This window comes from Centruroides sculpturatus, unplaced genomic scaffold (genome assembly GCF_000671375.1).
Source record: "Centruroides sculpturatus isolate CEXI.00-Female unplaced genomic scaffold, Cexi_2.0 scaffold39, whole genome shotgun sequence".
Lineage (NCBI taxonomy): Eukaryota > Metazoa > Arthropoda > Arachnida > Scorpiones > Buthidae > Centruroides > Centruroides sculpturatus.
In genome coordinates this window covers 1,216,532-1,229,039 of record NW_019384314.1, presented here as the reverse complement: position 1 = coordinate 1,229,039, position 12,508 = coordinate 1,216,532, and the positions used below count along the sequence as shown (strand labels likewise).

The 12,508-nt window shown below is 32.0% G+C and overlaps 2 protein-coding genes across 3 annotated transcripts in view; both read right to left on the bottom strand.

The window, feature by feature from the left end:
* Window positions 1–932: 932 nt before the first annotated feature.
* On the bottom strand, window positions 933–1,406 carry LOC111622825 (RYamide receptor-like). Its single transcript, XM_023365251.1, has one exon. The coding sequence runs from the start codon at window positions 1,404–1,406 to the stop codon at window positions 933–935; it is 474 nt and encodes a 157-aa protein (XP_023221019.1).
* Window positions 1,407–3,641: 2,235 nt separating this feature from the next.
* Window positions 3,642–12,508, bottom strand: part of LOC111623011 (RYamide receptor-like) — a 90,752-nt gene continuing 81,885 nt past the window's right edge. For both annotated transcript variants that reach the window (XM_023365502.1, XM_023365494.1), the window contains exon 3: window positions 3,642–4,180. In XM_023365502.1, the coding sequence (XP_023221270.1) occupies window positions 3,698–4,180 (483 nt within the window). In that variant the 3' untranslated portion in view covers window positions 3,642–3,697. The remainder of the gene's footprint in view (window positions 4,181–12,508) is intronic.

Genomic DNA, 12,508 nt, shown 5'->3' with positions numbered 1-12,508 from the left:
CGAATTCCCAGTGTTCAGGGAATAGAACCGCTTGGCTTGGTGAGCATGGATAATTTTGGAACGAAAATTTTTTTGCAAAATTTTTTACCGCATCCTTTGAATAGAGTGTACACAAATTTTGGTGTTAGCCAGCTTATTGGCTAGAACTACAGAGTTTTCTGAATAGAACAACTGAAATTAAGGCCACCCTGTACTTTTACTACAAAGCAGACAAAAATACCCCATTCCGTACATAACATTTATACATTTCTAGCGAGAAATCTTTTCCTATTACTTTTATTTGTAGTTATTATTTGTCTATAAATATAGCAACCATATCAAAGAAGATGTTGCATCTTGAACATTTTGTTATTTATAAAAGTAGTATTAACTTAAAACTGGAAATTTCATGTTTAGGATGTTACTCAACATAATCATTGTCAAAAATTGAATATCAAACTCAGCTTCTTTTAAAACATTTAATAAAACATTTAACACCTTATAACGCTGAGAAATATTTATTAAAACACAAACGTTTTCAGCCTAATGGAATAGGCCATCATCAGGTGACAGGCTATTGAACAACTTTGAAAATTGCATTNGTTAGTCAATGGTATGCGTAATCTAAAAATATGTAAATTTGTTAAAATTAATTTTCCAATTCTAAAAATCGGATGTGATTTTAAGTTAATGTTTATATAATTCTGCTTAACGAAAATGAATTGTTAAATAAATTTAAAATTAAAACATTTTTTTTCCTTCATTTATATATTTTATACAATAAAAAGACAATCAACAAGAAATAAAGATGTCGCGAAATTGGATCGGAAATGGCTTTTGGGAAATAACTTCCGAATCCGGAAGACATGAATTTACACCAAAAAAAAATGTGACCAGCAGAAATTATTTACCAAAGAGGTATATATATATATGTATATATGTATATATACAGATTAGACATGCGAATCTTTAGGCGTGGTCACTTGATTGCGAACACCGTTGTAACCCGTTCTCCATACTACGTGACAACTTTTCTTGCTCTCCGTGCTCCTGTTTTTAGCTGGCGAATTACGCTGACTAGAAGCTCTCTGGAAGGACGATAATCGAAGACTCCAATTGGCTGCGGCGAAGTAACTGGTATAAGTATTGTAACGTCCCAATCGGGTTTCGCTAGAGGAAGTTTTGCAACAGTTTCCAAAGCCGACGGTGCGAGCCACCTGTTTGAATGCTTCCCTGAATTTCGAGTTCATCCAACAATATATCAATGGATTATAAGTGGCGTGGCTCATGGCCAACCAATGACAGACGAACCAGATATAAATAATGTGGCTGTATTCCCAAATGGCATCATTCTGGTCACCCGCCACGATTAAGATGTTCAGGGGTAACCAAGAGAACATGAACACAGAAACCACAGTTATCATCATCTTTACCATCTACAATAGATAAATACTGTTAATATGTTGTAATTATTACTAGACATAGATTAAAACCGAAAAGTAAAGTATTAAAATAAAGCGTTTTGAAACTACTTATAGACTAAATTTTCTTTTTGATTTGTTTATTATTACATAATGTAATAACAGAAAAATTAGTTGTTATTATTTTATAAGAAAATATTTAAATGGGAAGTATTTTCTGATTTCATTTTGCTCTAAATAATAAAGATTAATTTCTATCTTAAATATTCTATGAAAATACCAGACAGGTATTAACTAGAGACGGCGCTTAAACATAGAAAGATAGAGGGTAAAGAGTGCAAGGAAAGAAAGGGAAAAACCTGAAGATTTATACGTGGATATTTGTGGGAGGTGCCACCTGGAAGGAAGGTCGTGCGGAGGTCGGCGAGGAAACCACTGCCCGATGGTATTTACTGGCGGCGGCGCTGGTTCCGACGATGCCCGTCACCTGTACGAACTGCGGAAGGTAATCGGGAGGAGGAGGACGACGACTGACACACGGTAAGAAACGAAGAGCGTAGCGAAACCCCATGCGGAACTTGGTATTCATCCAGCAATATATAAAAGGATTATAACAGGCGTGGCTCATTGCAAGCCAGTGACAGGCGAACCAGACGTACACGATGCCGGAAAGAGTGTAGATCTGAGGATACTGGTCCCCTATCACCACCAGGGTATTCAAAGGTAACCAACACAGGGTAAAGGCGGTGACACACGTGATCATCATTTTGATCATCTACAGGATAAAAGAGGGAAACAAGAAAGAGAAATAATGATCACATTTACACAAATGAACACAAACTGCGGAAGATCGTAGCTTTTTCGCTTTTCTACCAATATACATAGAATACTCGATTAGATTCACAATATTCTTTTTGTAAACCTTAAGATAATTAAAAACTTCGTTTTTGTTTAACGTATAGAAGCTTAATAAAGACATTTTTCATTTCAATTAATGATCTTCACCGTTTATCACTATGCGCGACGTTATTACCCGTTTATCACTACGTATGATTATCCAAAACTTGAATACAAATGGGCTAAAATGTATATTATTTACTAATGTATGCTTTTAACTTATAAAAACGGTGAAAATTTCGATTAAAATTATTTTAAAACGTGACTTTAATACGAGTGATAATATACATTACGAAATTCGTTATCACTCGAGGAATTCTGTAGACTAAGATAACTGGAATACACTGCAATCCGATACAAAATACCCGCCGTTCAGTTGTAGTAGTATTCAATCCTCTGTTTTATTATAGTCTGAAACATCCGAATCTCTTCTTAGGATTTATCATTTTGATGGACAAACTATGATTTTACCAAAAAAATTGCCTCTTTTAATGCCCTACGAGAAGAATATTGTCAATTATTGGCGAGATATATTGTCTCTTTTACCCAAAGACAAATGGCATAAAAAATCGTTAAGAAGAAAAATCGCGTGGACAAAAAGAACTCGCCAAAATAGAGTAAGACGAAGTCATTCTTAGCAAAACTCACGAAATCATAAGGTTTTTATAAGCAGTATTCCAGTTGTTTTTGACGCGATCTACCCACTTTTACCTCATGGATTTGGATAATTTGAAATCACTAAAAAAATAATTTGAATATTTGATAAGAAAATTAAATAAATTAATGTTATGTTAAAGTTGAAAAAAAATTTTATACCAGTCGACCCCCCTATAACACTGTTGATTTTTCCGTTTTATATGAATTTCATGTTGTACGAGTCACTTAGATTTTACAAATACGTGTGTTGGGTGTGAACAGCTCATGTATTTATAAAATCTAAGTGACTCGTACAACATGGAATTCATATAAAACGGAAAAATCAACAGTGTTATAGGGGGGATCGACTGGTATTGGATAAATATTAACAGTAAACATCGAGTTTGAAAAGTTAGTCAATGGTATGCGTAATCTAAAAATATGTAAATTTGTTAAAATTAATTTTCCAATTCTAAAAATCGGATGTGATTTTAAGTTAATGTTTATATAATTCTGCTTAACGAAAATGAATTGTTAAATAAATTTAAAATTAAAACATTTTTTTTCCTTCATTTATATATTTTATACAATAAAAAGACAATCAACAAGAAATAAAGATGTCGCGAAATTGGATCGGAAATGGCTTTTGGGAAATAACTTCCGAATCCGGAAGACATGAATTTACACCAAAAAAAAAAATGTGACCAGCAGAAATTATTTACCAAAGAGGTATATATATATATGTATATATGTATATATACAGATTAGACATGCGAATCTTTAGGCGTGGTCACTTGATTGCGAACACCGTTGTAACCCGTTCTCCATACTACGTGACAACTTTTCTTGCTCTCCGTGCTCCTGTTTTTAGCTGGCGAATTACGCTGACTAGAAGCTCTCTGGAAGGACGATAATCGAAGACTCCAATTGGCTGCGGCGAAGTAACTGGTATAAGTATTGTAACGTCCCAATCGGGTTTCGCTAGAGGAAGTTTTGCAACAGTTTCCAAAGCCGACGGTGCGAGCCACCTGTTTGAATGCTTCCCTGAATTTCGAGTTCATCCAACAATATATCAATGGATTATAAGTGGCGTGGCTCATGGCCAACCAATGACAGACGAACCAGATATAAATAATGTGGCTGTATTCCCAAATGGCATCATTCTGGTCACCCGCCACGATTAAGATGTTCAGGGGTAACCAAGAGAACATGAACACAGAAACCACAGTTATCATCATCTTTACCATCTACAATAGATAAATACTGTTAATATGTTGTAATTATTACTAGACATAGATTAAAACCGAAAAGTAAAGTATTAAAATAAAGCGTTTTGAAACTACTTATAGACTAAATTTTCTTTTTGATTTGTTTATTATTACATAATGTAATAAGAGAAAAATTAGTTGTTATTATTTTATAAGAAAATATTTAAATGGGAAGTATTTTCTGATTTCATTTTGCTCTAAATAATAAAGATTAATTTCTATCTTAAATATTCTATGAAAATACCAGACAGGTATTAACTAGAGACGGCGCTTAAACATAGAAAGATAGAGGGTAAAGAGTGCAAGGAAAGAAAGGGAAAAACCTGAAGATTTATACGTGGATATTTGTGGGAGGTGCCACCTGGAAGGAAGGTCGTGCGGAGGTCGGCGAGGAAACCACTGCCCGATGGTATTTACTGGCGGCGGCGCTGGTTCCGACGATGCCCGTCACCTGTACGAACTGCGGAAGGTAATCGGGAGGAGGAGGACGACGACTGACACACGGTAAGAAACGAAGAGCGTAGCGAAACCCCATGCGGAACTTGGTATTCATCCAGCAATATATAAAAGGATTATAACAGGCGTGGCTCATTGCAAGCCAGTGACAGGCGAACCAGACGTACACGATGCCGGAAAGAGTGTAGATCTGAGGATACTGGTCCCCTATCACCACCAGGGTATTCAAAGGTAACCAACACAGGGTAAAGGCGGTGACACACGTGATCATCATTTTGATCATCTACAGGATAAAAGAGGGAAACAAGAAAGAGAAATAATGATCACATTTACACAAATGAACACAAACTGCGGAAGATCGTAGCTTTTTCGCTTTTCTACCAACGAAAAAGCAACAAGAGACGTTAAATCGAACGTATATAAGAGCAATCTTAGGCTATCCGAATTTATATAATTGAAAAGGAGGGGAATCGAGAATCCGAATAGCCTCGAAAATCATTAAACGGAGTGTTAAACACGGCAGAGTAAATAACTCGAGTTAATTACATCGGACATTATTATTAGTGAATCGAGACTCGGGGCAAATACCGAAAGTTTCAAACTCTTCCTTCCTTTTGCGCTTATTCGGAGCGCTAATCCGTTTGATTCGCAGTCGAGTTCAGTTTATTTCGAGTAGAAGTCCTCTATTCATTACCTGCATAAATGCCTTAGGCACAGGCAACAACAAGAATAACTTTTTCAAAATTATTCATCAACCGATCTCATATTTTAAGATATTCATTCATTTCTTGTTCGATTCAACTTGCTAGCAGAATATCCAGTCCAGCGACTAAATATTCTTTATTTTCGTCACCCTAACAGAAGGCAACTTAGTATCGCTTAGAAATATTTACGTTGTATACTTTGTAATTAAAAATACACTGAAAATACTATAATTTTATCGGAATATAATTACGCACTTTGCATTTAGAGTGACCTTTAATGTAAATTGAATTTGGTATAATGCAATTCTTAAAATTTCATTTCGGTTTACTCTTAATAGAAGAACAAAGAATAAGAGTTTAAACAGAAAAATTTTAAAGCCGTTATCTCTTATAATTTACATAATTTTATATTTGTTGTAGTTGTACCTTTTGGAAAACTATTGATAAATAGATAAAGTTCCTTTTATAATTCATTGTCAATAAAAGCAGTGAAGCAAAATTAATTCTATTTTCGATTGATCTTTGTAGGTTCATAATATTTCTTTTTCTTAATTTTAATTATTCCAGTTCAAATAGTAGAATATTTAATCAACAAATTTTAATTTAGAATTTTATTGACGTCATTAAATATCCCTGTAAAAATTATAAATTGCCAATTTTCCAGACAACAAAAGATTCTTATTATATAGAATTGTGAATTAATTTAATTTTTCCTTTACCGTTGCATCACAAAAATTTAATATAATCGATTCCCCTAATAAACAAAACCCCCTGCAAAGGAGTTATTAAGCTTCAAACAGGGTAAACAAAACGTGCCTTCCACACACATATACATACATACATAAATACAGAAATTACCCCCGAATTCTTTTGCATTTCTCCGAGTATCGAGGTGACCTAAGCCTATAAATATAAAAATTTGGAGGGGGTCGGATCGTCGTATTTTTTCCTCTGTTATAACAGTAAAAGTAAAGTAACGCAGATCTAAAGAAATCAAAACGTAAACACAGCAAAGACTTAATTTTTATGCTGTTTACCCGCACACACTCTTGACTTTTACGATTTTAATGAAGTTTTTTTTTCTTTTAACTTTCGAATTACAATACTAGAGAACTTAACACCTTACGTAAAGCACTTTAGGAAATGGAGAAACCATTTTGCAGACAGTCAGGAAGTAAGGATCGATAAAAGAAATGAAAAGGGTAAATGATACAAGAAATTTCACTTTTTCCAAAGTAAAATAAGCTTTTAACAGATGAACAGAACAATTAATTTAATATTTTGATGTAAACTGTATTGCATGTTTTATTAGAAGTTGTACTTTATATATAATGCATAAGTTGGTAAGTTTCTCCTTGATATTTCTACTATATAATAGTATACATATTATACATACATTCTACTATATTTATAATAGAAATTTCAAGGAAAATCTTGCATTATTATAGGATCAAAAAAAAGTCTACGTTGTGTCAGATGTGTAGAATCAAAAGACACCTTATTGGCTTTTTTTTTACAGTTAGATGGTAACACACTACGTACAATCATAACATAAAAATAGAAACTAGATTACTTTATAGCATCCTATACTATGAAATATCCTAGCTTATATTTGATTCTTACATAGATAAAAGGATAAAAGATTAAAGAATCACAAATTCGATAGAGAATCAATATGACTGAAATACGTTTGGAAGTTAACTGTTCTCTCTTTGAAATGAGAGGAAGATTTTGTGTTTAAACATTCCCTTGATGCACTTAAAGTTAAAATAAACGTTCATTAATAAATCGCTCTAGCTCTAAAATATTGAAATGACGATTATAGGCTATTCTGTTACCTGGTTTCTGATTGGTCAGTAGAGAAGGATTTTTAAAAATATATTCCACGATTGTTCTTGAATTGTCAATAGAAAATTCACTATTTTTAAGGTGATGAATTTGCACGGACTCTGGGAATCTTGAAGTTGATCTCGGAATCAGCGGTCAATTATATAACATACAAGGAGTATCAGTGTATCACTGCATAATGTGAATGAAATGTAGGGAAGGTTTGGGATAGAGCTCTTTTATTTAACGACGCTTGATATTTAAATGGAAAATTTGCATATTCATTTCACAGATAACCTGAAATGAACTGCATATTCAACCACTTCTACATTGCGTTCTATTACGCAGTATTGCAACACCTGCGTTATGGTGTAAAATATTTACATGTTGTATTTGGCTGCCTGTTCTGGTATCCCACTATATATTTCAGAATGCACTAAAATAATGTTTAAAGTAATGTTTAATTACAACTGCGATCTATTCCGTGGCTTTAATTTTCCGCATAGTTACACTCTAGTACCTTACGGGAAGCATGGAATACCATAATACTTGGATCCCTAATTCCTCTTTGATTTCATCCCCAACCAACCACTTTAAAACTTAGATCCTCACTCCTTCTCCTGATTTCATTCCCCACAAGTTGTCAAATTCTTTCAATGATTTACACCAAATTTTGCATAGTTACTATCTGCCACCCGGTAGGAAACATATGTCACCCTATAACGAGGACAACTTAACCCTCTTTTATGCTCGCCGGTGATCTCGTATTATGTAATTTTCCTATTCGAATGCCACCATTTAGTGGGTTCGATAGGAAAAAAGGCTGTTGCAGATGTCGGTTGAAGTTAATTCGACCAAAAGTAATAATTATCCTCCTCCCTAGAGAGAGGATGGTCAACGACTACTACTTAATACTGGTCTATTATTAATATTTGAAAAGTGATCCGTGATAGACAGGTTGTGATGTCCCGCTTCTGATCGAAGTTGCTAACTTTAACGTCCGAAAGACTTCATATAAAACTTGTTTAAATGAAAAGAAATTTTGTAAAAATGCGAGAATAATTGCGTTTATGTTCGTATTTTCTCAACAGATTTTATAAACTACGTAAGACGTAAATATCGCGTTTATAAGAAAATTATTCGACTTCAATTTGAAAAAACTATAGACCTGTTACTTCAATTTAAAAGTTTCTCCCCAACGGAATTAGATAGATGATGGACACGACTCTATTGCTAACAGGAAAAATATGACTTACAGGGACAAGACAACCACTAAAAGAAAAGTACATTTAAAAAAAATACAGTTTGGCATTCTGTCACAATAAATAATCGCTCGGTTTGTTTGATTACTGCCAAGAGGAATGGATCCCGGGAAGACTTTTAGGTAAAGCTGGCCCCTATTTAGGTGTTACTAACGTAAATAAAACCCGGAAACTGAATGTTTCCAGCCCGTTGGCCATGCAGTTTCTTACCCACGACAAATTAACTACCCGTGTTTAGTGGTTTTATCCACTCCGCTACTGGAGGGCACTTATTAGAATTAAGAAAGTACCGTTCAGAAATAAAAAAATCCAAGTAGTTAGATGTGGAAAATTAAATACTTATATATTTTTCACAGTGAAACACTTTTCAAGCAATACAGACATGTGCTATATGCTACCTGTTGCAGTAATGATATAGCAAGTCTATTTTGCGCTATATCATTGTCGCAGTAATTAAGTGATTATAATATATATATAAAAAATTATATCCTTTTTTGTAAGAATTATATTTAGATTATTATTTTCTTAAATTTTTGCCAAAAAATGGCACTACATGTAAAGCNTATATATATATATATTGTAACAATTATATTTAGTTTATTATTTTCTTAAATTTTTGCCAATAAATGGCGCTAAGTGTAAAGCCAGCAAATCGAATGTAGATAGAAATGAATTGATTTCTACAAATGTAATCGATGTATTGAAGTGGGGTGTACGACACGATCCAAGTTAGAAGTATTTGAACGTAACGACCGAGTTTCGTAGCAATTGGTCAAAACGACCAAGGAGTGTATAGCGAACAAACAAAGAAACATCCTCATTTATATATATATATATCTTTGCACTTTTTTCACTAAACCTATCACTTTTTCATTTACAATACTCTTATATAATGAAAATGATATACCAATGTCACTGTTAGAGGTATTGTATATATTTAAACACAGCAACGATATTAGGTTAGGTGTACAGTACCTAACGATCTATATCTTCTCCACACAGTATTGTATTATACCGTATTGCACTGTACTGTAGTTTTGTATCTAACATGTTTTCTTAATGAATTTAAAAATTTTTTAAGTACTAAGCTTTCCTTTTGTTCCGAGAAATTCTGACAGCTGTTTTTGAACCGTTTTGATAAGCCAATTTATTTAATGATTGTCAATCGCTGAACTTTTAAATTTTCAATGATATCGATGAGAAAAAAATGTGAATTTATATATAAATAATTCCAGAAAACGTGGATATTTTTTCATATACAAAATATCACAATGTCGATAAAATAATACATAATTATTGAGTAAACAATAATCAACATAGAAGCATTAACAGTAAGAAAAAAAAAATATCCAGTCATTTTTGAATATTATGTGTTAATAAACTAAATATATGGTCGACTGAGCAGACATTATTTTCAAAAATGATCAGAGTTCGTATTTAACTCATTGACCGGAAGAGATAAAACGATGTTCATGAATACATTATTTTTATTTCAGAAGAATGAATGTGTAGAGGTCTACGAATACACTGTTTAGATAATTACTGTTCCATATTTATGACTACGTATTTCGTTTCTTTTAATTTTTACACATAAAATAAATATCGTTATTGCGGCTTTTATTACATAACGTATAATTTCGATTAAATATATTATTTTTTAATGGATACAATCGTATCAACACGGTGACTTTATATAAACACCATTTAAAATCTCAGATTTGCAAAATAAAATAGGAGTTTTGTTTGTGTTTTAAGTTTTTCTTGAATACACTCTTTGTCTTTATCTATTTTAAAACGTTTGCCATTACATTAAACACCGAAAGCCAATACATATTTACATTTGAAAATGATAAATTTCAATTGATTTTACAGGATTATGTGACAAAGTATTAAAAAAAATTAACTTTTAGCATCAGTACGAAAGAGTATGTTTTTATAAAACTTTATAAAATAATTAAAAAAAGTTAATAATTTAATAATATATTTGAATAGTTTGATATACAAATGTATATACAATATCTAAATGTTTATTCTTCAACCAAAGCTAGTGTCAACATCAATAATGGTATAGGGGTGGATATAAGGTTGAAAGTTCTAACTCGTTTCCCCTAATATTGGTTCTGGTTACTCAACACTCTCATATTAAACGGCCACGAGCCGCCAGTGTAGTGAACTGATCCGCAAACTATCTCGAGATAAATCGATCGACAGTCACTAACAACCAGGTTAAAAAAAACCTTAGTTTATATGATGTTTATATTAAACAGAAGTTTATAAAAGACCAAAAATTAAAACTAAAGACTTTCTTTAAAATAAAATAATGCATGTTAATATGATTATTTGTATATATAACATTTATATGTACTGTACTGTACTGTACATTAGTAGATAAACATACAAAAGAAAACAATATCGAAAAAGAACAATTACATTTTTGTTTCGAAATGAATTAGTGCTTTTTCTATTTAAAAAAAAAAAAACTTTTATTAAATATAGTGAAAACAATTAATTCCTCGCTTACAATGAAATAATCTCATAGTATCATCTGAATGTTCTCTTTCAAATAGAAATTATGTGACAAATAAAAAATGAGATTTTCCTTTACTAATTTAAAAAGTATCTTATTTAATTCTTGTTTAATAAAATATAGTTTACGTAATTTGAAAGAACAGTCACCAGACACAAATATAGTGATATTTATTTTTGAATAATTTTCGTTTTGTTCCTTTTATTTTGGGCCCAAAATATTCACTTAAAACATTAAAATTCTATGTGCAGAAAGTCATAAATTCGCATAATAACCACGAACATAAAAGTTGCAAATATATCTCCTATTAAAACACATTCATAACGAGTGTTAAGACAGTAATCTTCCAGAATTATTATTAAAGATAATAGAAACTTAATAGAAAAAAAAGCATTACGTTATCAATGCCAAAAACACATTAAAACCTTTCGTTTGTAAGAACGTTTTTTTAAAAAAGAAAAATCATTTTTGCGTAATGTTTTACAAAACAACGAATGAAATTAATTAATTCATGAAATGATACAACAAATATTTGTTGCAACCGAGATTTATATCATTCGATCGATGCCAGAGAGTTATTAGAGCAATCAAAAGTGACAATTCAGATTTATAGCATCGTTTCAGATAACTTCATTCCATTCCAGAAAAGTCGTCTTTCCCGAGAGAAAAATAATGAAATTTTACACAGAGAATCCCGAAAAACTCGTCAACGTATCGTTACAGAAACATACTTTGTATTTAATTACATTTCTAAATTCTGCTACAATAAGAATATTTACACTTTTTCCACGATTCTATAAAAAAATTCTACTTGATAAGTGCTTTCAAAATTAAATAAGGCCATTGGAATTCTGTAAGTGTGAAGTTCAGTTTATCACAGACAAAACGAACTTCACACCTGCAGGGTCGTTTTCTTTATTGACAGAATCATCGAGTACTTGAGCTGTCTAATTTATCGATGACGTTGATTAAGTAAAGAATTTCGTTTTACTGAATCGAAAAACTAGTTTATTGGTCGTAAAATTGCTGATTAGGGATCTAAAGATCCGAAACACAATGATATTGTGTAGCGTGTGTTCAGGTGAAAAATAGACTGCGTTTTCTGAATTGTTTTCTTAATTTGCAGAACCAGTCACCGGTATAATAAGTCATAGTAATAAATAAGTAGTCCTTGTAGAAAATTTAAGTAAAAAACAGTAGTGTCTTCTCATGTATTCGTGCAACAATAGCACGAAGTATTTTTTCACAGAATTGGATTTGTGATCCAAGTTCTGTGAAAAAATATTGAGGTTAGAGAAGATTGTTGATGATGCCTTCATATGTTTAATCATTAAATAAGATCAATATAAAACAATAAATAAGTAAAATAAACAATTTTCAAGATGGTATTTTAAGAATTTCGTCAGTAAGGTTTCGAGTTTCGCACTTTCTATCAGGCTACTATTACCATTTCAATTCTTATCTAAAGAACTCCTTTCCGTTGTTTACTTATTCACACCTCCATAATTATTAATTACACTCTAAATGTGCA

Bases quoted from the DNA above. Each gene is read 5' to 3' on its own strand.
- LOC111622825 (XM_023365251.1), bottom strand. From the start codon at position 1,406: ATGATGATAACTGTGGTTTCTGTGTTCATGTTCTCTTGGTTACCCCTG.